General features: G+C 48.8%; 1 protein-coding gene across 1 annotated transcript in view; it reads left to right on the top strand.

The window, feature by feature from the left end:
- The first annotated feature begins 12095 nt into the window (after positions 1–12095).
- The window catches only part of LOC142924604 (uncharacterized), a 64520-nt gene continuing 50144 nt past the window's right edge, over positions 12096–26471 (top strand). The window contains exons 1-2 of the mRNA XM_076067144.1: positions 12096–12135; positions 12257–12415. Coding sequence (XP_075923259.1) covers positions 12096–12135; positions 12257–12415 — 199 coding nt within the window. The remainder of the gene's footprint in view (positions 12136–12256; positions 12416–26471) is intronic.

Raw genomic sequence — 26471 nt, 5'->3', positions numbered from 1 at the left:
ACGGTGCGCTACGAACGGTGCTAAAGAAGTTCAAGATACAAACATACGATGTGTTAACACTGGAACAGGAGGGTGTGCTATGGGGTTGCCACCTTTTCGATTGTAGACCAACCCTGGGCAATGTCTCAGTGCTTGGTCTATTATCATAATTATACAGTAAATGACAATACAATAATTATATCAAAAAGACTTACTTGAAGCTGCGCCAAAATAAATCAAAACGAACAAAAGTAGATCGGAATTCAATGTTAAATGCTTGACATTTAATCTGCCGCATAGGCGATTCATGGTCAAGATGTTGTGTATGTTTGCATGGGCATGGCTAGAGTTGCAACCCGTCCGGGAATTAGCATCTGTGTTCAGGTGGCATTGATCTGTACCCTCGATATTGCACTCGTATTGAGAAATCTGTCCAGGTTTGGTCTGCAGTCAGTAGAATAATTTTTCAACGCAGCGTATGTTTGCATGGTGAACTTCTTTCGCACCGTACGCAGCCAACCATGCTTTACTGGAGGTGCGGGTGAATAACAAACTGAACGCAAAAAGAACAGGGACACAGCCTTGAAAACACAGAAGTGCATCTACACGTAGGGCGGTTGTTGAAGGGAAGAGGAATGAAAATGATTAAGAGAGGCGTATCAGGGCAGAACAAAGTGCTTATTGTTATCTTAACTTAATAATGAAACGTAACTGAGCCATATACCTTAAGCACAACGTTTTTTTCAAACAGATTCATCACAAACGGAAAATAGAACCAATGTTTAGAAATGCACAAGGAAGCGTAGAGATGATGCACATCCTAAGAATTACACTGATACTGGAAGACGGACAAATCAATTGGACATCATATGCAAATTAAGGACGTAATTTTAGTTTAGAAAGGTGGGGTGAGGCAGGACACACAACTTGAAGTGATGACGGCCGGTGGTCGAGACTAACGTGGGAATGGGAGCTAAGGAGGGACACAACCGGCAGTGTCAAGTGCAGAGATGGAGTGAATAAATCAACAGTATATGAATTTTGATTTGTGAGAATTTTATTGTTTTATATCTTTATTAATGTATTGTTTCCCTTCTTGGTGACTTTACCGAAAGAACCAAGAATATAGTATATGAATTAGATCATTTATTTATTTTGCTAACTTTACAATCAATCGTACATTTTAATTGCGCTAGTTTAATGTCTTCAGCTTTAGTTTCTAATTCTCTAGGATAAAACAAGTTATTTTGTCAAAAATAATGACGTTAATTGTCGCATACATTGAAAGTGAAATTTTAAATTAACCGTGTGAGTCTTCAAATACTGTTCTGGTTATTCCCACCTTGTTGGTGTCCCTATTGTCTCCTGCACCCACTAACAACGGAGTTATTGTTGGGGTGGAGAGAACCACAGCCAGCAGCCAGCCAGGAAACTCGAGATATAGAATATTTTAATAGCAGCGTGACTTACACTGCTACAGCAGCGATGTCATCATGTAACTAGTTACATTCTCTGTGCCGCAAACATTAAATGGAAACTAATTTTTATGTGGTACGATTGTCCCCACGATTTGAGGGCCAATTCCTTAGCGACGGATTTACTACCAATTGAAGGATGATACAAGTGAAATGTGAAGTGGTAAGATTGACCTTAGATCATTGCAAGCCAATCCCAGATTCTGAGTTCGGAGTGACTCGGCAGGGCCGACGGCGTGAGCCTGGCACCTTGGGAGTTGTCATGGACAGGGAGCAATGAGGCCGCGTTACCGGTTGTCTTAGTTTTGGGGAATTCTGTGTCCAGAACTCTGATCCACAGTAACGATGAAACAAACACAATGTAGAAAAAAAGAACAGTTGCAACTGTTACAGGAAATTGAAAGGCATTTTAATACAAAAAACAAACATCATTACCATTCACACAAACAGTATATATGTTATAGTAGTTCGAAAATTAGACTGTGGAAAATAAACACCTAATCCAATGAAGTTGAATGTGAACGCTGAAACACGTAAATATTACTGAACATTGCGTGGATAGAAGAAACTGATTTAACTAAATATCCATATAATTAAAACATCAATAAAGCAGGTTGCTGGAATGGATCCTCCAGGCGCCACTCTACGCGTGAGTGGTGCCAGTGGACTGAGAGGCCGTGCCAGGAGTCGCTGTCGCTGGCTGCTCAATGACCACCACCCTCTCGGCCGCTGCAGGGAGGGCGCGGCGTTGAGCCTTGAACTTCAGCTTCCCGTCTTCAGTCAAGCAGCAGCTCACGCTCTGCGGGTCCACGTTCCTGGGCAGCTGCGTCTCCCTGTGGAACTCCTGGCAGCTGTGGCTGTAGCTGCCGCTGCTGACTTCTCCGCTCTTCACCTCGCGCCGTCCGGCCACCACCAGCTTGTCTCCAGACACCTTCACGGCCAGGTCCTGTGGGGAGAAGTCCTGCACGTCCAGGGACGCGACAAACCCGCCTCCTTGCTCCTGTGGATCTTCAATCTGGAACCCACTGCTCACGGCCGGCTGCTGCAGCAGTGCGTCTCCGAGGCTGCCCGGAGCCCGCGTGTGGCTGCTGAGCTGATCGACTCCACGGAAGATTCTCTCCATCCTCTCGATCTCGCTCCTCATGTCTTGCTGCAGCTGCTGGAAGAGACTTTCACCGCGGGGGTTCCAGACCGGCCAGCCTGGCCAGACGCTCCTCTCCATCACGTGCATCGCAGGGAAGTAAACACTGAGGGTCATGCTTGTTGATGTACTTCACAGTGAGGCTCGCTTCAGCTGTGAGCGCTGCTCCCTCCTCCGCCGATGTTCTGCCAGTGCAGCTACAGGAGCTGTGTGGGGGCTACCGTCCCCCGCCATCACTGAATTGTCGGGGCCGCTGCTCACCGACTCCCCCATTCCACTCACACCACTACCCCCCGGCTGCTCCTTCAGGTCCAGACTAACGACCCCTAACGTCTCGCCCCCCTGTACCTCTGCCTGGGATGTAGACCGCGTTTACATAGTTTAATTATCGGCTCGTACGCTCCGCGCTTGCGATGCGTTACACTGTGCAAAGGCGGGGTGGGGCTGTAAGCGCGCTCGCCAGTAAATCTCCGTCCCGCCCGTAAACAAACAGGCGCGGCGCGTGTTTCCCTCCCACCCGCGCTCCACGTGTGCCGACAATAACAAACACGCCCCTACCCTCTGCCCGTAAACAGACCAATCGCACACGAAGGGGTTGGAGCCGGGGGACGGGCGGGCAGGGTTTCTGCCGTGCGCGCCGCTGATTGGGGACGCTCGCTTGGCTCTGAGTTAAAGGTCCCGCTCAAACAGTCGCGCGAATACGCGCACGCTCGGCGCTCTAACTCGCTATCTCGCGACCAGACCCGTGTGCGGGTGCGTGACCGCGGCACCGCCACCCAGGTACGCGATCGCTAAGCACTATGGTGGGCAATCGTGCGGGCACGTAAACACCACCCTCTTCGTCTCGAGGTGCACAGCCGCGCATACACGTAGACACCCAGCGCACACTGCCCTCCACTTCACGCTCCCAAAAGACCACGCAACACAGTTGTTTTTCCCCCCACTAGCGAATTTTATTTACCTGTGATGGTATGGTCAGTGGACGCTAACCTATCCCTCGGAGGTCTACGAGTCGATTTCCCCTACCGCTCGCCCCGCTCTCTATCCTGGATGTAAAACGGCTGAACTTACGCCTCTCTCACTCGTACTTACTTCTCCCCGATGTACTGACCGCTGTGAGGGAATGAGGCGACGAGCCTGCCGATGCCGGAGTACGTCTCACGGACGTCTCGGATGGCTGACTCTCCTGCTCCCGGGACCGCGATGATCTTGAACCAGAAGAACCCCCCTGCTACCCCGATCCCCCCCCCCTTTTTATCCTACCTACAACAAAGGAATTTTTGCTCTTTCCGACCCTTGGCCTCCCGTCCAATCAGGGGCTCGGATTCTCCCGCCCTTTCGATGTCCGGATCCCAGCTCAGATGACGTCGCCGCAGTGATCTCACCGACGTCCGCTCTCTGTTCTCCCGCTACCAGTCCACTGACCCGTGCATGTGTGAGGCTCCACTCGCGGTGGTTCGATGGCCCTTGCCGCGACCATGCAACTTTAATATCAGGTCGCGGCGCCGCAGTGCATGTCAGCTACAGGGGGGAGGATCGCCCAATTTCCCGGCCGCAGGAAACCATGAAGTTCGATCCCACTAGGGACTTCTGGACAAAAACCTATCAGCCGGGTGACCTCCCCTCCTGGCTCTACGTGGGGCGTGTGTACGTTCGTGTGTGGGGGGGGGGGGGTGGTGAGGGTGCACAGCGTCGGCGTCGACATCCCCCGGTGGCGGCTTTGCAGCGGTGGCCACGACCTCGGCAGAGTGGCCCTGCTGCAGCGGCCTCACGACTGTGCAGGGGCCAAAACGCGGACGTCTGAGAAGGCACCGGCCCCGGGAGAGTGGCGGGAAATCCGCGGCATAGGTGATGGCGCCGCGGTAGCGGGCGCGGTTCCGCTGGAGCGGCTCCGCTGCAGCGGCACCACACAGCCCCCCGAGGTGCCAGTCCCCGTCCCGGGTTGACTGGAGCACCTCGCCTGGGTTGCCCCTACAAGGTAGCGCCGCGGGGTCCGCGGGACTCGCCCGGCTCTCGTGGCTGGTCTCGACGGTGGTGGCTCCGTCTCTTGGGGTTCCGGCGGCGGTCTCCTTCTCCACTCCAATGGTTCCCTCCGGCCCTGGGTACCTGCAGGCTTGGAGACAAACTCGGGGGCGGTAGGGTTCAGGGGGCGCCGTCCTCGTCCCTCCTGGCTTGGGCCGGGACCCCCTGGGGCCCGGGACCCCGTGGGGCCCATATACTCTGCGAGGCCCCCGGGTATCGGGGGTGTGGGGACCCCGGAGTTTTGGGGTCTTTGAACGGCGGGGTTCTCCCTCGCTGGGGCAGCCCTCCACGGTTTTAGTCGCCGAACATTAACCACCATCTCCCGGCCCCTCTCCCCCCCCTGAATCAGTACCGTCCAGGGGGAGATCTGTCGCCCCACCGTCCAGGGCCCCCGCCAGTATGTGGTTAGCTTCCCCACCTGCCCGGCCCCGACGCGAGGGGTGTGCAGCCATACCTTAGAGCCCGCCGAGTAGAAGGGGGGCTCCATCCGGGGTTGGGCGCCCCGCTCCTGCCGCCGGTGTGCGGTCTCGCCTTGCGGGTAGGCACGGACCCTAGCTTCTCGCAGGGTCCCCATCAGGTGCTCCACGGGGCGGCTCCCTTCCTCCCGTTGCGGCGGAGGGACACCGAACAGCAGATCTGTAGGCAGGCGAGACTCGCGACCAAACATCATTAGGAACGGGGTCTGTCCCGTGGAGGTGTGTACTGTGGTGGCGTAGGCGAACAGCGCATAGGGGAGGTGTTCGTCCCAGTCCCGTTGATTCGCAGCCGCCATGCGTTTAAGCTTCCCCGCTAGGGTCTGGTTCATTCTCTCTACCATCCCATTTGCCTGGGGGTGATACGCCGTAGTTCGGTCCTTCTGGATCCCGAACTCCCGGCACAGTGCCTGGAATAGTTCTGCCTCGAACTCACTACCCTGGTCAGTAATGACTCGTTCGGGGATCCCGTGCTTCAGTACGTAGTGTTCCACGAACGCTCGGGCCACTACGAGGGCTGTCTTATCAGGGATGGCTACCGCTACGGGATAGCGTGTGAAGTATTCCACCGCTACAAGAATATATCGGTTGCCCCGGTGGGATCGCGGGAATGGCCCCTGCAGGTCGATCCCGACCAACTGGTTCGTCCGGCTGACGCGGAACAGCCTCAGGGGTACCTGGTATCGCGCCGGTTTCGACCCGCATTGCTGACACGCGCGGCAGCCCTGCACCCAGGCGGCCACGTCTTGTGCCAACTTGGGCCAGAGATACTGGCGGCGCAGGGTTTCACGAGTGCGCCGTTCTCCGTCATGGCCCCCAAGCGGGTGGTCGTGCACTAATCTCAGCAGCTGGGGTCGCATCTGGACGGGGACGCAGATGCACCCCGGCTGGCCGGCTTCGGTTCGCTCCCGTACCACCCCGTTCTGCACGCACAATCGGGCATACAAACCACTCCAGGGCCCTGGCAGGGTGTCCTCTTTCTCCCGTAGGGCCGCCTCTACCGCCGCTAGATCTGGATCCCGCAGCTGGATCCGCCTCAGCTGCTCGTCGTCCAGGCTCGGGAAGGCACAGCCGACGTCCTCCTGGATCCGATCGGGTGGGGTTGAGCGACCCGTCGGGCCCCCTGGTGAGGGCTCCGTGTCCGCCGAGTGGTCCTCCGGGCCCCTGGTTCCTCCTACCGGGGTCTCTGTGGCACATACCGCACTGTCTCTCACCGGGGGAGGGTTAGTCTCGGTGCGCCCCTGGGGGTCCACCACCTGCCGGCAACGGCCCCCCGTGAAGCACGAGCAAGCCTCCTCCGCCCCCGTCTCGGTGCCCACCGCGGGCCGCCTCGACAGGGCGTCCGCGTTTGCGTGCGTGTGCCCAGCTCGGTACTCTATTTGCAGGTTGTACTCCTGCAGCTGCGCCAACCACCGGGCCATCTGCCCCCGCGGTTCCTTGAATGTAAGGAGAAACTGCAGGGCATAATGGTCAGTGCGTACCCGACATTTCCTGCCGTACAAATACGGTCGGAACTGTCTACACGCGAAGACCACGGCATACAGTTCTTGACGGGTCACGCAATAATTCAGCTCAGCCCCACTCAGGGTTCGACTGGCATATGCGATGACCCGCTCCGTCCCCCCCTGCACCTGTGACAGCACCGCACCCAGCCCGCTGCTGCAGGCATCGGTGTCTAAGATAAAATCCGTGGTGAAATCGGGGAAGGCGAGGGTAGGCGTGTGGGTGAGGTGGTCTTTGAGGGTGGTGAAGGCCGTTTGGCAGGCCTCCGTCCATCGATAGGGGTTCTTAGGGGAGGTGAGTTGGGTGAGGGGGCGTGCAATCTCGCTAAACCCTTAACAAATCGACGATAATAGGTGGCGAGTCCCAAGAATGACCTGATCTCCGTTAGATTCCTGGGCCGTGGCCATTCCACTACGGTGCGCACCTTTTCCGGATCGGTGCGCACCCCCGCCTCGCTGACTCGGTGTCTGAGGTACCCTACCTCTCGCTGCGCAATGTAGCACTTACGCGGCTTGAGCTTGAGATGGGCGGCTCGTAGTCGCTGGAACACCTCTCGCAACCTGGACCAGTGCTCGGACAGAGATCTGCTGAACACTATCACGTCGTCCAGGTAAATCAGGCACTGTTCCCACTGTAAGCCCCGCATTACCAACTCCATCAACCGCGGGAACGTCGCGGGCGCGTTAGTGAGTCCGAACGGCAGCACTCGAAACTCGAACAGCCCCATCGGGGTGGTGAACGCGGTTTTCGGCCGATCCTCCTCCGCCATCTCCACCTGCCAGTACCCGGACGCCAGATCGAGGGTGGAAAAGTACCGTGCTCCTGCGAGGCTGTCAAAGGTGTCGTCGATGCGCGGTATGGGGAAGGCGTCGCCGAGGGTGACTGTGTTCAATTTTCGGTACTCAACGCAGAATCGGGTCGACCCATCTTTTTTCGTCACTAGCACCACCGGGGCAGACCAGGGGCTCGTCGAGGGCTGAATTATGTTATCACGTAGCATGTCCGCGACTGCCTCCTTGATCTGGGTCCGTTCGGGCGCGCCCACCCGGTATGCGGGGAGTTTGATCGGTCGGGCTGCACCTGTGTCAATTTGGTGCTTAACAAGGTCTGTTCGGCCTACATCTGAATCGTGCTCACTGAACACGTCGGCGTACTCCCGTAACAACCCGTGCAGCTGATCGGCCTCCCCCTTAGGTAAATCTGCCCAAGGCACATGTAGCGCATCATGCAGGGGAGCGATCTCGGCCCGGGGGGTTGGGCCGACCCGCCAGGCCAGATCCTGGTTGTCCTCGGAGTGGCCAGGGTCTTCCGCCCAGAGTGCAAACACCGAGTCGTTAGAGTGGCGCGCGTGCAGGGGGTGTATGGTGGCTACTGTGGTGCGTCGTCGTAGCATCGCCGGGGTACTGTGTGGGTTAAACACCCGCATGAACAGTCGGCCCCCATCTGCGTTTACCAGCGTGGCTGACCCGACGACTCCGTACCGCGCTGCCAACTCCGGGTGAGGAGTTAGCATTACCTCGCCCGATGGTCGGTGTGTGGGGTCGGCGGAGGGGGTTGCCACTGGCACCAGCATCTCGGCGAGCGGCCCGATGGTGACGGCCGACACCAGCGTAGCGGCCACGGGTGTGAAGCGAGGGCGATTTGGCTCGGGTCCCAGGAACGGGATCCGCTCCCCGCTGCCCTCCGCGGTGGCGCATCGCTGGCGGGGTTGCACGTTGAGCCCCAGCTTTTCCAGGCGGTCCGTACCTGCAATACACTCGTGGCATAACACACTCGAGACGTAGAATTCCTGGGTGCACACCTGGTTTCCGAGACGGACCTCGAGGGAGATCCTTCCCAGCAACCCCATCCCGGCTCCGCTCGCTGTGTGCAGCGCGCGATCCGGGGCCTGCAGGCGGCTCACGTCAACCCCGAGCACGCTGCAGTGCGCGGCGCTCACGAGCGAAGCTACGGCCCCCGTGTCCAGTAGGATCCGGGTGCGCTGTCCGTTCACCTGTCCTTCCACCAGTGACGTGGCCCCCGTGATTCCTGCTACCAGCTCCCGCAGCCAGTCGCTCGTCCTCACCGCGTCCTTGGGTGTTGTGGTTGGAACCTGTGTGGGGGTCACTCGCTCACCATTATTATTATCGCCGTTTTGTTTCGGGACCTCATTGATTGCACCCCTAGGTGGTCCATTCTTTAGGGGGCGTTGGCGTTTTAACCCTGGTGCCTTTCTAGCGCGGGCGATCTGGGGACAGTCCCTCACCAGATGCCCTCGCTGGTCGCACAGGTAACATGCTCGGGGAAGGGCGGCAGCCCCGTAGGAGCCTCCCTGCCCGCTCCCTCTTTCCCCTCCCGTGCCGCCGATGCCCAGACTCCGCCTCTAGTCGGGCTACCCTCCCGGCCAGCCCTCCAAACTCGGTCTGAACCGTCTCTACCGTAGTCTGCAGCGTAGTCATATGTGCCCGTACTTGGGTTACCTTGTTGTCCACTTGGGTTACCTTGTTGTCGATCCCCCTGATGCCCGTCTGTATCCCCGCTACCCATCCTGGGGTTGTCTCGCGGGATGCTGGAGGCTCCCTTTCTCGATCCCTTACCGTCCTAGCGAGCTCCTGTTCCTCCTCTTCTTCCTCGGTGGACAGACTTGCGATGGTGCGCTCCCGTCCCAGTCCTCGGAGCTGTGTGCGTTCGCTAGAAATTCTTTCACATTTGCGCGCGTGCTCGACAAGGGCGTTAAAGGGGAGGCGCGTACAGTTCATGTCTGGCTGCCACCACGCCGTGCGCGTTAAGTATCGCTGGATTTTCTCTGCGGCCAGCTCCTCAATCGCTTCCGTTGTGTACCCCGGGCGTGCGATCTTTGTTAGCTCACGCACATCCTCGGCATAATCGCGCAGGTCCTCGCCGGGTTGGCGACGGCGTGCCTCTAAGGCCGCTTTTGCCTCCTCCACATCGCGCATACCGAAACGCAGATCAAATCGGCGCATCAGCTCCTCTAGCTGTGTCTGCGCGCTTGTGGGTAGGGCTTCCACAAAATCGGCTGCCCGCCCATCCAGATTCATATTAAGTTGACGTAGCGTCTGCGCGTCCGTCCACCCATTAATTTCCTTAGCCCCTAGGACGTTGCGGGAAAATGCTTTCCACGAAGGTGTACCCCGGCCGGTGAATATATGCCTTATTTTCGCGTGGGGTAACGCGGGGGTTCGTACCGCTTCTGACGCCAATCTGTGGGGGCTACCGTCCCCCGCCATCACTGAATTGTCGGGGCCGCTGCTCACCGACTCCCCCGTTCCACTCACACCACTACCCCCCGGCTGCTCCGTCAGGTCCAGACTAACGACCCCTAACGTCTCGCCCCCCTGTACCTCTGCCTGGGATGTAGACCGCGTTTACATAGTTTAATTAGCGGCTCGTATGCTCCGCGCTTGCGATGCGTTACACTGTGCAAAGGCGGGGTGGGGCTGTAAGCGCGCTCGCCAGTAAATCTCCGTCCCGCCCGTAAACAAACAGGCGCGGCGCGTGTTTCCCTCCCACCCGCGCTCCACGTGTGCCGACAATAACAAACACGCCCCTACCCTCTGCCCGTAAACAGACCAATCGCACACGAAGGGGTTGGAGCCGGGGGACGGGCGGGCAGGGTTTCTGCCGTGCGCGCCGCTGATTGGGGACGCTCGCTTGGCTCTGAGTTAAAGGTCCCGCTCAAACAGTCGCGCGAATACGCGCACGCTCGGCGCTCTAACTCGCTATCTCGCGACCAGACCCGTGTGCGGGTGCGTGACCGCGGCACCGCCACCCAGGTACGCGATCGCTAAGCACTATGGTGGGCAATCGTGCGGGCACGTAAACACCACCCGCTTCGTCTCGAGGTGCACAGCCGCGCATACACGTAGACACCCAGCGCACACTGCCCTCCACTTCACGCTCCCAAAAGACCACGCAACACAGTTGTTTTTCCCCCCACTAGCGAATTTTATTTACCTGTGATGGTATGGTCAGTGGACGCTAACCTATCCCTCGGAGGTCTACGAGTCGATTTCCCCTACCGCTCGCCCCGCTCTCTATCCTGGATGTAAAACGGCTGAACTTACGCCTCTCTCACTCGTACTTACTTCTCCCCGATGTACTGACCGCTGTGAGGGAATGAGGCGACGAGCCTGCCGATGCCGGAGTACGTCTCACGGACGTCTCGGATGGCTGACTCTCCTGCTCCCGGGACCGCGATGATCTTGAACCAGAAGAACCCCCCTGCTACCCCGATCCCCCCCCCTTTTTATCCTACCTACAACAAAGGAATTTTTGCTCTTTCCGACCCTTGGCCTCCCGTCCAATCAGGGGCTCGGATTCTCCCGCCCTTTCGATGTCCGGATCCCAGCTCAGATGACGTCGCCGCAGTGATCTCACCGACGTCCGCTCTCTGTTCTCCCGCTACCAGTCCACTGACCCGTGCATGTATGAGGCTCCACTCGCGGTGGTTCGATGGCCCTTGCCGCGACCATGCAACTTTAATATCAGGTCGTGGCGCCGCAGTGCATGTCAGCTACAGGGGGGAGGATCGCCCAATTTCCCGGCCGCAGGAAACCATGAGGTTCGATCCCACTAGGGACTTCTGGACAAAAACCTATCAGCCGGGTGACCTCCCCTCCTGGCTCTACGTGGGGCGTGTGTACGTTCGTGTGTGGGGGGGGGGGGGGGTGGTGAGGCGGCGCAGCGTCGGCGTCGACATCCCCCGGTGGCGGCTTTGCAGCGGTGGCCACGACCTCGGCAGAGTGGCCCTGCTGCAGCGGCCTCACGACTGTGCAGGGGCCAAAACGCGGACGTCTGAGAAGGCACCGGCCCCGGGAGAGTGGCGGGAAATCCGCGGCATAGGTGATGGCGCCGCGGTAGCGGGCGCGGTTCCGCTGGAGCGGCTCCGCTGCGGCGGCACCACAGCTGCTTTTATAGCCCTGGCAGTAGCTACGAGCAGATGCCAGGGGCAGCCAGAAGCGTCCAGAATGACGCAGCTGCTCCCAGCGGCTTCCTCCATCCGCACAGAATCTAGAGCGTCACTCGTGTCTCAGATGTGAATAATTAGTATTGTATTACAATTCTATAAACAATACAGTGTTGTAGTGTATCACGTGGTGATGTTCCATTGCACAGCCACGTGCGGAATGCTATAATGACGAAAGAGCCGTGGAAAGCTCTGACATCACGGTGACGTCATGGCCCGGTGACGTCACGGCAGAAGCCAGAGTGGAGTTGGCTGCTGCAGAGGCAACCACCTCGCCCCACGCTGCTCCTCCACTTCGAGGTCTTCAGAGAACTTCGCCACCACCACCATGGCGATCTTCACGGCTGTCCTCACTGTGGTTCTGCTGCTCACGCAGCCGATGGTGGAACTCCTCGGAGGATCTCGGCGTGGGGGTTCGGACATCCACGGCTCCAACACCACCACCACCACGATCAACTACTCGGGACTCATGAAGAACGTCTCTGCACCAGCAGGGGTCGCCACCTGGGGACCGATGTTCACTAGCGGCCACGCAGATGGACAAGAGAGGGACGGCCCAGCCTGGCCCCACGGGATGTCCTGGCTCATGCACAGCGCGCCGACTCCTCTCCTGCACGCTGCGGGTCAGCTGTGCAGTAGCCACAGTGAGGACATTGTGGACAGCGTGCTCCCTGCCCTACTGCAGGCTATGGGTGAGCTGAACAGCAGCTGCCAGGCCATAGTGGACAGCATGCTCCCTGCTCTGCTCCACGTTGTGGGTCAGCTGTACAGCGGCTGCAAGGAGGCCATCAGCTCCACCGTGCCGCTGAACACCCTGCACATCGCCGTGCATCTCTGGCGTTTCATACGTCGCCAAGTGAGTGAGCAACATCCATCATCATCACCACCATCAGCCATCAGCCATGGTCAATCCACTAGTGGGTAGAGACCTCCACGAGCCGTCGCCACCTCCCACGATGCCGCTGTGCAGTAATCCACCCAGCACCTGCACGTGGATCGATTTCATTGCTTCATCTCCCCACTGGGCACCCTCTCGGATGACCCCCTCGCAGCCCGTCGGCATCACTCGCCCCCTTCACACCTCCACCGATCCCCCTCAACTCCACTCACGGTGTCTTCAACAGCCTGGTTGGGCACTGGAACAGTATCCCGAACAGTGCCGGATTAAGCTCGTGCGGGTCCTGTAGCTTATATTATAAAGGTGCCCAAAATAATGAAAAAACACAATTATTGAAACACGAAGTTTTTAACTTGCATAGTAAAGTAATTGTAATTTTACTATAGTAATAGAGCAAGTACAGAATCACTGAACCGGGATTTATAGCGTGAGATCATTTACCACGGGGCCCTTGAAAGTGCGGGGCCCACAGCTAATGATTATTTTGTTCCGAGGATAATCCGGCACTGATCACGGATTGAGTATGAGGAGCAGTGATGAGATTTAAAGTATTTTTTTACATGTTATTAAAATGTTATGTTTAGTAGAAAATATAATGCTGTTTGTCTCTTAGCTGTGATTCTTAAAAACACTGTTGTTACTCAATGGTCTTTCGGTAAAGTCACGTAGAAAGAAAATAAAATAAATAATAGAATACGACGTTTCGATTGCAACCCAAGCAGTCGTCATCAGGTGAAACTAAATTTGAGAGAGAGACCAAACACAGACAGGGAGACACAAAGATCCCCCGTATAGCCTGAACAGACTGTAGGGGCAAGTGCTGTTAGCGAGCACCTATGAAGGCCGGAACAGTACACGAGGGGGTGGGTGGCCAGCACCACGCCCGACCGCCTTTGTCTCCCTAGTGGCGATGTTTACACACCGCACCAGGTACTCATTTGAGGCTGAGTAGACCTAGGGGAGGCCCGGGACCGGTTCCTGGAAATCAATGTGACTTCTGCTGTTGCCTTTGAGAGATCAGTTCAGATATGCGTGGCTTCACCTTGGCAAGTGCCACTCTCATGTAATTTTCACAGCAAAGTCTGTTCCTTTTCTTCGTTTTTATGTCCAGCATCCTCGAAAAGGATTGCTCACAAAGATATGTTGTAACAAATGGTATAAAAAAATCCAGGGCTTTCTTAGCAATAACTGGATACTTGTTCATTTGTTGACACCAAAACGTTGAGAGCGTTGTTGTTCTGAAGAGTTGCTTTTGAACCTGGCTCTGCTGAATTTCAATTATTTCGTCGAGGAATTCATCATTGACATCTGCTGTTTCAACAGCAAACGTGAACGGCTGTCTCACCCATGCTGGATATGACTCTCTTGTAGGGAAATATCCGTCGAGAGACTTTGCAAGCTCATCTAAGTGCGTGGCAATTGTTTGCTTCAGTTCCGTGGATACAGAAATATCTCCGATTCCAGACACATCTTCGATCTTACTTGCACAGTCGTCCAGAAGCGGGAAGTTTGCGAAGTTATTGTTCTCTGTTCGTCGTTTCCATAACGGTAGCTTTTTTTGAAAAGCCTTCAGGTGTTCTTCCGCTTCCATGATATTGACTCCACCACCCTGCATCTGCTGATTGAGATGATTGAGAGCTGCGAATATATCAGCCATGTACGCTAAAATGAGAATGAACTCAGGATTTTTGAAGCAATCTGCATGGCAGTGTTGGTGCTCTTGCAAAAACAGGGCTAATTCCACACGCATGGCAAAAACACGATTCAGCACCTGTCCCCGGGATAACCACCGAATATTAGAATGGAGCAGAAGTACCTCAAATTCAGAGCCCATTTCTTTACACAGCTCACTGAAGATGCGGTGCCTCAGAGCACTTTTTCGCACATAGTTCACACATTCCACCACAGTTTTTAATACTTCTGCCATTTTTGGAGGTAAGGTTTTTGTTGCCAACGCATGCCTGTGCAGAATACAATGCGTCACAATGATGTGTGGTGCATCGGCCTTTACTAGCGCACCAAAACCAGACTTTCTTCCCAGCATGACTGGAGCTCCGTCCGTACAAACTGCAGAAACCATATCCCATGAAAGATTGTTGTCTCTGAAGAAGTCATCCACAAGCTTCTTCACATCGGCTGCCTTCGTTGTTGTTGTAAGAGGCTTAAAAAATAAAAACTCTTCTTTTATCATGTCGTCTTTCACATAGCGTACAAAAACAGCAAGCTGGCTTAGATCAGAAACGTCTGTGGTTTCGTCGAGTTGAAGGCTGAATTTTGCCGGGCTTGAAATCAGATCCGCGACTACTTGAGCCAAGATGTCTTTACTCATGTCTTCTATTCTGTCACTGACGGTGTCATTTGAAAGGGGAATTTGGGATAATTTACCTTCGGCCGCTGTTCCGAGTATCAGATTCGCCATCTTTAATGCAGCTGGTTTCACAAGTGTTTCACCAATGGTGTGTGGCTTGCCCTGCTTTGCGATCAGGTAAGCAACTTCGTACGATGCTGTCAGGATCGGTTTGTTAACAGGTACAAATCCAAGAGCAGGCAGAGTGGCCCTTTCATCGAATCTGGCTCTCTTCACCCTGAATTCAGCAATTGTTGTGTTCTTGTATTCCCCGTCTCCATGCAGCTTCAAGAAGTGTTCCTTTAGTTTTGCCGGTGCAAGACTAGAGTTGCTCAACTTGGCGTTGCAAATCATGCAGATAGGACGCTCACTCCCATCACGTTCCGTGATACATGAGAATCCATGTTGTACATATTCGTCCGACCACTTTCTTCTTTTGCCCGACATAGTTAGTATGGATAAAATATTAAAGAAATCACACGACGTACGACAACAACAGTCACACGTTGAGTACTGAGTACGCACTAAATTCCCCGCAGTGCTGATTGGCCAAGCAGTGTAGCATGATCATCTGCAGCCAGTGATGGCCAAGCGGGCCGTGTGTGTCATCACAAATTTACACAATAATTCAAGTGTGTCCGGACCTCCGTGGCGGGGTCTCTGCCGAACCCCTGAGATCGACTCACCGAACCCCTGGGGTTCGATCGAACCCAGGTTAAGAACCACTGCGTACAACTCAAAAACAGCGCACGATCAGAGTATTGAGGGCTCGGGGTGAGTATTAACATTATGAGACCTCCTTTGCCAGAAACAAGATATAGGAATAGGTTTTACCCTTTTAACTGGCACAAAAACTGACACCTTTATTCAAGGCATCATGTTTGCAATGACCACAACACAGGCAGTCAAAATGCAAACAAAAAAGACAACTCTGATAATAATATGCACTGTCCTTGAATTTGATTGGTCCACACCCGAAACAGCTTTTCTTAGATCCTAGTCTCCATTGGTGTTGGACCAGAAGACGCCAAAAGGCGTACAACTCAAAAACAGCGCACTATCAGAGTATTGAGGGCTCGGGGTGAGTATTAACATTATGAGACCTCCTTTGCCAGAAACAAGATATAGGAATAGGTTTTACCCTTTTTAACTGGCACAAAAACTGACACCTTTATTCAAGGCATCATGTTTGCAATGACCACAACACAAGCAGTCAAAATGCAAACAAAAAAGACAACTCTGATAATAATATGTACTGTCCTTGAATTTGATTGGTCCACACCCGAAACAGCTTTTTTTAGAGCTTAGTCTCCATTGGTGTTGGACCAGAAGACGCCAAAAGGCGTACAACTCAAAAACAGCGCACTATCAGAGTATTGAGGGCTCGGGGTGAGCATTAACATTATAAGCACTTTGCTCTGCCCTGATACGCCTCTCTTAATCATTTTCATTCCTCTTCCCATTCAACAACCGCCCTACGTGTCAATGCACTTCTGTGTTTTCAAGGCTGTGTCCCTGTTCTTTTTGCGTTCAGTTTGTCATTCCCCCGCACCTCCAATTAAAGCATGGTTGGCTGCGTACGGTGCGAAAGAAGTTCACCATGCAAACATACGCTGCGTTGAAAAATTATTCTACTGACTGCAGACCAATCCTGGACAGATTTCTCAATACTAGTGCAATATCGAGGGTACAGATCAATGCCACCTGAACACAGATGCTAATTCCCGGACGGGTGGCAACTCTAGCCATGCCCATGCAAACATACACAACATCTTGACCATGAATCGCCTATGCGGCAGATTAAATGTCAAGCATTTAACATTGAATTCCGATCTACTTTTGTTCGTTTTGATTTATTTTGGCGCAGTTTCAAGTAAGTATTTTTGATAAAATTATTGTATTGTCATTTACTGTATAATTATGATAATAGACCACGCACTGAGACATTGCCCAGGAATGGTCTACAATCGAAAAGGTGGCAACCCCATAGCACACCCTAACGTGTTCCAGTGTTAACACATCGTATATTTGTATTTTGAACTTCTTTCGCACCGTACGTAGCCCACCGTACGTAGCCCACCACGATGCCGCTGGGCAGTAATCCACCCAGCACCTGCACGTGGAGCGATTTCATTGCTTCATCTCCCCACTGGGCACCCTCTCGGATGACCCCCTCGCAGCCCGTCGGCATCACTCGCCCCCTTCACACCTCCACCGATCCCCCTCAACTCCACTCACGGTGTCTTCAACAGCCTGGTTGGGCACTGGAACAGTATCCCGGACAGTGCCGGATTAAGCTCGTGTGGGTCCTGTAGCTTATATTATAAAGGTGCCCAGAATAAATAAAAAAACACAATTATAAAACACGAAGTTTTTAACTTGCAAAGTAAAGTAATTGTAATTTTACTATAGTAATAGAGAAAGTACAGAATCACTGAACCGGGATTTATAGCGTGAGATCATTTAGCACGGGGCCCTTGAAAGTGCGGGGCCCACAGCTAATGATTATTTTGTTCCGAGGATAATCCGGCACTGATCACGGATTGAGTATGAGGAGCAGTGATGAGATTTAAAGTAATTTTTTACATGTTATTAAAATGTTATGTTTAATAGAAAATATAATGTTGTTTGTCTCTTAGCTGTGATTCTTAAAAACACTGTTGTTACTCAATGGTCTTTCGGTAAAGTCACGTAGAAAGAAAATAAAAAAAATAGAATACGACGTTTCGATTGCAACCCAAGCAGTCGTCATCAGGTGAAACTAAATTTGAGAGAGAGACCAAACACAGACAGGGAGACACAAAGATCCCCCGTATAGCCTGAACAGACTGTAGGGGCAAGTGCTGTTAGCGAGCACCTGTGAAGGCCGGAACAGTACACGAGGGGGTGGGTGGCCAGCACCACGCCCGACCGCCTTTGTCTCCCTAGTGGCGATGTTTACACACCGCACCAGGTACTCATTTGAGGCTGAGTCGACCTAGGGGAGGCCCGGGACCGGTTCAGATAATCGTCACTGGTGTTGGCCGTGAGCGGGAATCGAACCCGGGTCGCCAGGTTTATAGCGCAGCGTAGCGCTAACAGCTGCACCACCGCTCCCCACACACAGGGAGACACAAGCAGAGAAGGACGGTGATCAACCAGGCAAAGTATTATTTGTTGTGTTGGCCGACTCAATGAGTTGCATTACATTTCTAAGTTTGCTGAGTTTGATCTTCTTTCTATCAGCTTGTACCCTCTGTAAATTTCACCCCCACTATCTCGCCCGTTACGGCAGCCCCTCCGCTCCCACTCCCCCTCGGAGTAGCCGAGGGATTAGTCGGGGTATGCTTGCCCTGCGATCTTACATTTACTTGCAAATCCCACCACAAACGTATATAGTGTAACCTTTGGTTGCAGTAGCTCTCTCGCTACATTTCTTCCTGTCTCAGCAGTCCGCCTGCTGTATTATTTCACCTGAAGACGATTGCTTGTGTTGTGACCACGTGTATACTGTTTACTATAGTACTATAGTGTTGTGACCACGTGTATACTGTTTACTATAGTACTATAGTGTTTTGACCACGTGTATACTGTTTACTATAGTACTATAGTGTTGGGACCACGTGTATACTGTTTACTACAGTACTATAGTGTTGTGACCACGTGTATACTGTTTACTATAGTACTATAGTGTTGGGACCACGTGTATACTGTTTACTACAGTACTATAGTGTTGTGACCACGTGTATACTGTTTACTATAGTACTATAGTGTTGGTACCACGTGTATACTGTTTACTACAGTACTATAGTGTTGTGACCACGTGTATACTGTTTACTATAGTACTATAGTGTTGTGACCATGTGTATACTGTTTACTATAGTACTACAGTGTTGTGACCACGTCTATACTGTTTACTACAGTACTATAGTGTTGTGACCACGTGCATACTGTTTACTATAGTACTGTAGTGTTGGTACCACGTGTATACTGTTTACTATAGTACTATAGTGTTGGGACCACGTGTATACTGTTTACTACAGTACTATAGTGTTGTGACCACGTTTTTACTGTTTGCTATAGTACTATAGTGTTGGGACCACGTGTATACTGTATACTACAGTACTATAGTGTTGTAACCACGTGTATACTGTTTACTATAGTACTATGGTGCTGGGACCACGTGTATACTGTTTACTACAGTACTATAGTGTTGTGACCACGTGTATACTGTTTACTATAGTACTATAGTGTTGTGACCACGTGTATACTGTTTACTATAGTACTATAGTGTTGTGACCACGTTTATACTGTTTACTATAGTACTATAGTGTTGGGATCACGTGTATACTGTTTACTACAGTACTATAGTGTTGTGACCACGTGTATACTGTTTCCTATAGTACTATAGTGTTGTGACCATGTGTATACTGTTTACTATGGTACTATAGTGTTGTGACCACGTGTATACTGTTTACTACAGTACTATAGTGTTGTGACCACGTGTATACTGTTTACTATAGTACTGTAGTGTTGTGACCACGTGTATACTGTTTACTATAGTACTATAGTGTTGGGACCACGTGTATACTGTTTACTACAGTACTATAGTGTTGTGACCACGTGTATACTGTTTACTATAGTACTATAGTGTTGGGAAAAAGGTGTATACTGTTTACTACAGTACTATAGTGTTGTGACCACGTGTATACTGTTTACTATAGTACTATAGTGTTGTGACCACGTGTATACTGTTTACTATAGTACTATAGTGTTGTGACCACGTGTATACTGTTTACTATAGTACTATAGTGTTGTGACCACGTGTATACTGTTTACTACAGTACTTTAGTGGTGTGACCACGTGTGTACTGTTTACTATATTACTATAGTGTCGTGACCACGTGTACACTGTTTACTACAGTACTATAGTATTGTGACCACGTGTGTAATGTTTACTACAGTACTATAGTGTTGTGACCACGTGTGTAATGTTTACTACAGTACTATAGTGTTGTGACCACGTGTATACTGTTTACTACAGTACTATAGTGTTGTGACCACGTGTATACTGTTTACTATAGTACTATAGTGTGACCACGTGTATACTGTTTACAACAGTACTATAGTGTTGTCACCACGTGTATACTGTTTACTACAGTACTATAGTGTTGTGACCACGTCTATACTGTTTACTACAGTACTATAGTGTTGTGACCACGTGTATACTGTTAACTATAGTACTATAGTGTTGTGACCACGTGTATACTGTTTACTACAGTACTATAGTGTTGTGACCACGTGTATACTGTTTTCTATAGTACTATAGTGTTGTGACCACGTGTATATTGTTTACTACAGTACTATAGTGTTGTGACCACGTGTATACTGTTTACTATAGTACTATGGTGTTGTGACCACGTGTATACTGTTTACTATAGCACTATAGTGTTGTGACCACGTGTATACTGTTTACTACAGTACTATAGTGGTGTGACCACGTGTATACTGTTTACTATAGTACTATAGTGTTGTGACCACGTGTATACTGTTTACTACAGTTCTATAGTGTTGTGACCACGTGTATACTGTTTACTATAGGACTATAGTGTTGTGACCACGTGTATACTGTTTACTATAGTACTATAGTGTTGTGACCACGTGTATGCTGTTTACTATAGTACTATAGTGTTGTGACCACGTGTGTAATGTTTGCTACAGTACTATAGTGTTGTGACAACGTTTGTAATGTTTACTACAGTACTATAGTGTTGTGACCACGTGTATACTGTTTACTATAGTACTGTAGTGTTGTGACCACGTGTATACTGTTTACTATAGTACTATAGTGTTGGGACCACGTGTATACTGTTTACTACAGTACTATAGTGTTGTGACCACGTGTATACTGTTTACTATAGTACTATAGTGTTGGGAAAAAGGTGTATACTGTTTACTACAGTACTATAGTGTTGTGACCACGTGTATACTGTTTACTATAGTACTATAGTGTTGTGACCACGTGTATACTGTTTACTATAGTACTATAGTGTTGTGACCACGTGTATACTGTTTACTATAGTACTATAGTGTTGCGACCACGTGTATACTGTTTACTACAGTACTTTAGTGGTGTGACCACGTGTATACTGTTTACTACAGTACTATAGTGTTGTGACCACGTGTACACTGTTTACTACAGTACTATAGTATTGTGACCACGTGTGTAATGTTTACTACAGTACTATAGTGTTGTGACCACGTGTGTAATGTTTACTACAGTACTATAGTGTTGTGACCACGTGTATACTGTTTACTACAGTATAGTGTTGTGACCACGTGTGTACTATTTAATATAGTACTATAGTATTGTGACCACGTGTATACTGTTTACTATAGTACTATAGTGTTGTGACCACGTGTATACTGTTTACTATAGTACTATAGTGTGACCACGTGTATACTGTTTACTACAGTACTATAGTGTTGTGACCACGTGTATACTGTTTACTACAGTACTATAGTGTTGTGACCACGTCTATACTGTTTACTACAGTACTATAGTGTTGTGACCACGTGTATACTGTTTACTATAGTACTATAGTGTTGGGAAAAAGGTGTATACTGTTTACTACAGTACTATAGTGTTGTGACCACGTGTATACTGTTTACTATAGTACTATAGTGTTGTGACCACGTGTATACTGTTTACTATAGTACTATAGTGTTGTGACCACGTGTATACTGTTTACTATAGTACTATAGTGTTGTGACCACGTGTATACTGTTTACTATAGTACTATAGTGTTGCGACCACGTGTATACTGTTTACTACAGTACTTTAGTGGTGTGACCACGTGTATACTGTTTACTACAGTACTATAGTGTTGTGACCACGTGTACACTGTTTACTACAGTACTATAGTATTGTGACCACGTGTGTAATGTTTACTACAGTACTATAGTGTTGTGACCACGTGTGTAATGTTTACTACAGTACTATAGTGTTGTGACCACGTGTATACTGTTTACTACAGTATAGTGTTGTGACCACGTGTGTACTATTTAATATAGTACTATAGTATTGTGACCACGTGTATACTGTTTACTATAGTACTATAGTGTTGTGACCACGTGTATACTGTTTACTATAGTACTATAGTGTGACCACGTGTATACTGTTTACTACAGTACTATAGTGTTGTGACCACGTGTATACTGTTTACTACAGTACTATAGTGTTGTGACCACGTGTATACTGTTTACTACAGTACTATAGTGTTGTGACCACGTGTATACTGTTAACTATAGTACTATAGTGTTGTGAACACGTGTATACTGTTTACTACAGTACTATAGTGTTGTGACCACGTGTATACTGTTTTCTATAGTACTATAGTGTTGTGACCACGTGTATATTGTTTACTATAGTACTATGGTGCTGGGACCACGTGTATACTGTTTACTACAGTACTATAGTGTTGTGACCACGTGTATACTGTTTACTATAGTACTATAGTGTTGTGACCACGTGTATACTGTTTACTATAGTACTATAGTGTTGTGACCACGTTTATACTGTTTACTATAGTACTATAGTGTTGGGATCACGTGTATACTGTTTACTACAGTACTATAGTGTTGTGACCACGTGTATACTGTTTCCTATAGTACTATAGTGTTGTGACCATGTGTATACTGTTTACTATGGTACTATAGTGTTGTGACCACGTCTATACTGTTTACTACAGTACTATAGTGTTGTGACCACGTGTATACTGTTTACTATAGTACTATAGTGTTGGGAAAAAGGTGTATACTGTTTACTACAGTACTATAGTGTTGTGACCACGTGTATACTGTTTACTATAGTACTATAGTGTTGTGACCACGTGTATACTGTTTACTATAGTACTATAGTGTTGTGACCACGTGTATACTGTTTACTATAGTACTATAGTGTTGTGACCACGTGTATACTGTTTACTATAGTACTATAGTGTTGCGACCACGTGTATACTGTTTACTACAGTACTTTAGTGGTGTGACCACGTGTATACTGTTTACTACAGTACTATAGTGTTGTGACCACGTGTACACTGTTTACTACAGTACTATAGTATTGTGACCACGTGTGTAATGTTTACTATAGTACTATAGTGTTGTGACCACGTGTGTAATGTTTACTACAGTACTATAGTGTTGTGACCACGTGTATACTGTTTACTACAGTATAGTGTTGTGACCACGTGTGTACTATTTAATATAGTACTATAGTATTGTGACCACGTGTATACTGTTTACTATAGTACTATAGTGTTGTGACCACGTGTATACTGTTTACTATAGTACTATAGTGTGACCACGTGTATACTGTTTACTATAGTACTATAGTGTTGTGACCACGTGTATACTGTTTACTACAGTACTATAGTGTTGGGACCACGTGTATACTGTTTACTACAGTACTATAGTGTTGTGACCACGTGTATACTGTTAACTATAGTACTATAGTGTTGTGAACACGTGTATACTGTTTACTACAGTACTATAGTGTTGTGACCACGTGTATACTGTTTTCTATAGTACTATAGTGTTGTGACCACGTGTATATTGTTTACTATAGTACTATGGTGCTGGGACCACGTGTATACTGTTTACTACAGTACTATAGTGTTGTGACCACGTGTATACTGTTTACTACAGTACTTTAGTGGTGTGACCACGTGTATACTGTTTACTATATTACTATAGTGTCGTGACCACGTTTATACTGTTTACTATAGTACTATAGTGTTGGGATCACGTGTGTAATGTTTACTACAGTACTATAGTGTTGTGACCACGTGTATACTGTTTCCTATAGTACTATAGTGTTGTGACCATGTGTATACTGTTTACTATGGTACTATAGTGTTGTGACCACGTGTATACTGTTTACTATAGTACTATAGTGTTGTGACCACGTGTATACTGTTTACTACAGTACTATAGTGTTGTGACCACGTGTATACTGTTTACTACAGTACTATAGTGTTGTGACCACGTCTATACTGTTTACTACAGTACTATAGTGTTGTGACCACGTGTATACTGTTAACTATAGTACTATAGTGTTGTGACCACGTGTATACTGTTTACTACAGTACTATAGTGTTGTGACCACGTGTATACTGTTTTCTATAGTACTATAGTGTTGTGACCACGTGTATATTGTTTACTACAGTACTATAGTGTTGTGACCACGTGTATACTGTTTACTATAGTACTATGGTGTTGTGACCACGTGTATACTGTTTACTATAGCACTATAGTGTTGTGACCACGTGTATACTGTTTACTACAGTACTATAGTGGTGTGACCACGTGTATACTGTTTACTATAGTACTATAGTGTTGTGACCACGTGTATACTGTTTACTACAGTTCTATAGTGTTGTGACCACGTGTATACTGTTTACTATAGGACTATAGTGTTGTGACCACGTGTATACTGTTTACTATAGTACTATAGTGTTGTGACCACGTGTATACTGTTTACTATAGTACTATAGTGTTGTGACCACGTGTGTAATGTTTGCTACAGTACTATAGTGTTGTGACAACGTTTGTAATGTTTACTACAGTACTATAGTGTTGTGACCACGTGTATACTGTTTACTATAGTACTGTAGTGTTGTGACCACGTGTATACTGTTTACTATAGTACTATAGTGTTGGGACCACGTGTATACTGTTTACTACAGTGCTATAGTGTTGTGACCACGTGTATACTGTTTACTATAGTACTATAGTGTTGGGAAAAAGGTGTATACTGTTTACTACAGTACTATAGTGTTGTGACCACGTGTATACTGTTTACTATAGTACTATAGTGTTGTGACCACGTGTATACTGTTTACTATAGTACTATAGTGTTGTGACCACATGTATACTGTTTACTATAGTACTATAGTGTTGCGACCACGTGTATACTGTTTACTACAGTACTTTAGTGGTGTGACCACGTGTATACTGTTTACTACAGTACTATAGTGTTGTGACCACGTGTACACTGTTTACTACAGTACTATAGTATTGTGACCACGTGTGTAATGTTTACTACAGTACTATAGTGTTGTGACCACGTGTGTAATGTTTACTACAGTACTATAGTGTTGTGACCACGTGTATACTGTTTACTACAGTACTATAGTGTTGTGACCACGTCTATACTGTTTACTACAGTACTATAGTGTTGTGACCACGTGTATACTGTTAACTATAGTACTATAGTGTTGTGACCACGTGTATACTGTTTACTACAGTACTATAGTGTTGTGACCACGTGTATACTGTTTTCTATAGTACTATAGTGTTGTGACCACGTGTATATTGTTTACTACAGTACTATAGTGTTGTGACCACGTGTATACTGTTTACTATAGTACTATGGTGTTGTGACCACGTGTATACTGTTTACTATAGCACTATAGTGTTGTGACCACGTGTATACTGTTTACTACAGTACTATAGTGGTGTGACCACGTGTATACTGTTTACTATAGTACTATAGTGTTGTGACCACGTGTATACTGTTTACTACAGTACTATAGTGTTGTGACCACGTGTATACTGTTTACTATAGGACTATAGTGTTGTGACCACGTGTATACTGTTTACTATAGTACTATAGTGTTGTGACCACGTGTATACTGTTTACTATAGTACTATAGTGTTGTGACCACGTGTGTAATGTTTACTACAGTACTATAGTGTTGTGACCACGTGTATACTGTTTACTACAGTACTATAGTGTTGTGACCACGTGTATACTGTTTACTATAGTACTATAGTGTGACCACGTGTATACTGTTTACTACAGTACTATAGTGTTGTCACCACGTGTATACTGTTTACTACAGTACTATAGTGTTGTGACCACGTCTATACTGTTTACTACAGTACTATAGTGTTGTGACCACGTGTATACTGTTAACTATAGTACTATAGTGTTGTGACCACGTGTATACTGTTTACTACAGTACTATAGTGTTGTGACCACGTGTATACTGTTTTCTATAGTACTATAGTGTTGTGACCACGTGTATATTGTTTACTACAGTACTATAGTGTTGTGACCACGTGTATACTGTTTACTATAGTACTATGGTGTTGTGACCACGTGTATACTGTTTACTATAGCACTATAGTGTTGTGACCACGTGTATACTGTTTACTACAGTACTATAGTGGTGTGACCACGTGTATACTGTTTACTATAGTACTATAGTGTTGTGACCACGTGTATACTGTTTACTACAGTTCTATAGTGTTGTGACCACGTGTATACTGTTTACTATAGGACTATAGTGTTGTGACCACGTGTATACTGTTTACTATAGTACTATAGTGTTGTGACCACGTGTATACTGTTTACTATAGTACTATAGTGTTGTGACCACGTGTGTAATGTTTGCTACAGTACTATAGTGTTGTGACAACGTTTGTAATGTTTACTACAGTACTATAGTGTTGTGACCACGTGTATACTGTTTACTATAGTACTGTAGTGTTGTGACCACGTGTATACTGTTTACTATAGTACTATAGTGTTGGGACCACGTGTATACTGTTTACTACAGTGCTATAGTGTTGTGACCACGTGTATACTGTTTACTATAGTACTATAGTGTTGGGAAAAAGGTG

The sequence above is a fragment of the Petromyzon marinus genome, chromosome 15 (assembly GCF_048934315.1).
Source record: "Petromyzon marinus isolate PM22_M1 ecotype Great Lakes invasive population chromosome 15, UKy_Petmar_22M1.pri1.0, whole genome shotgun sequence".
NCBI classification, from domain to species: domain Eukaryota; kingdom Metazoa; phylum Chordata; class Hyperoartia; order Petromyzontiformes; family Petromyzontidae; genus Petromyzon; species Petromyzon marinus.
This window is presented reverse-complemented; position numbering and strand designations above follow the sequence as displayed.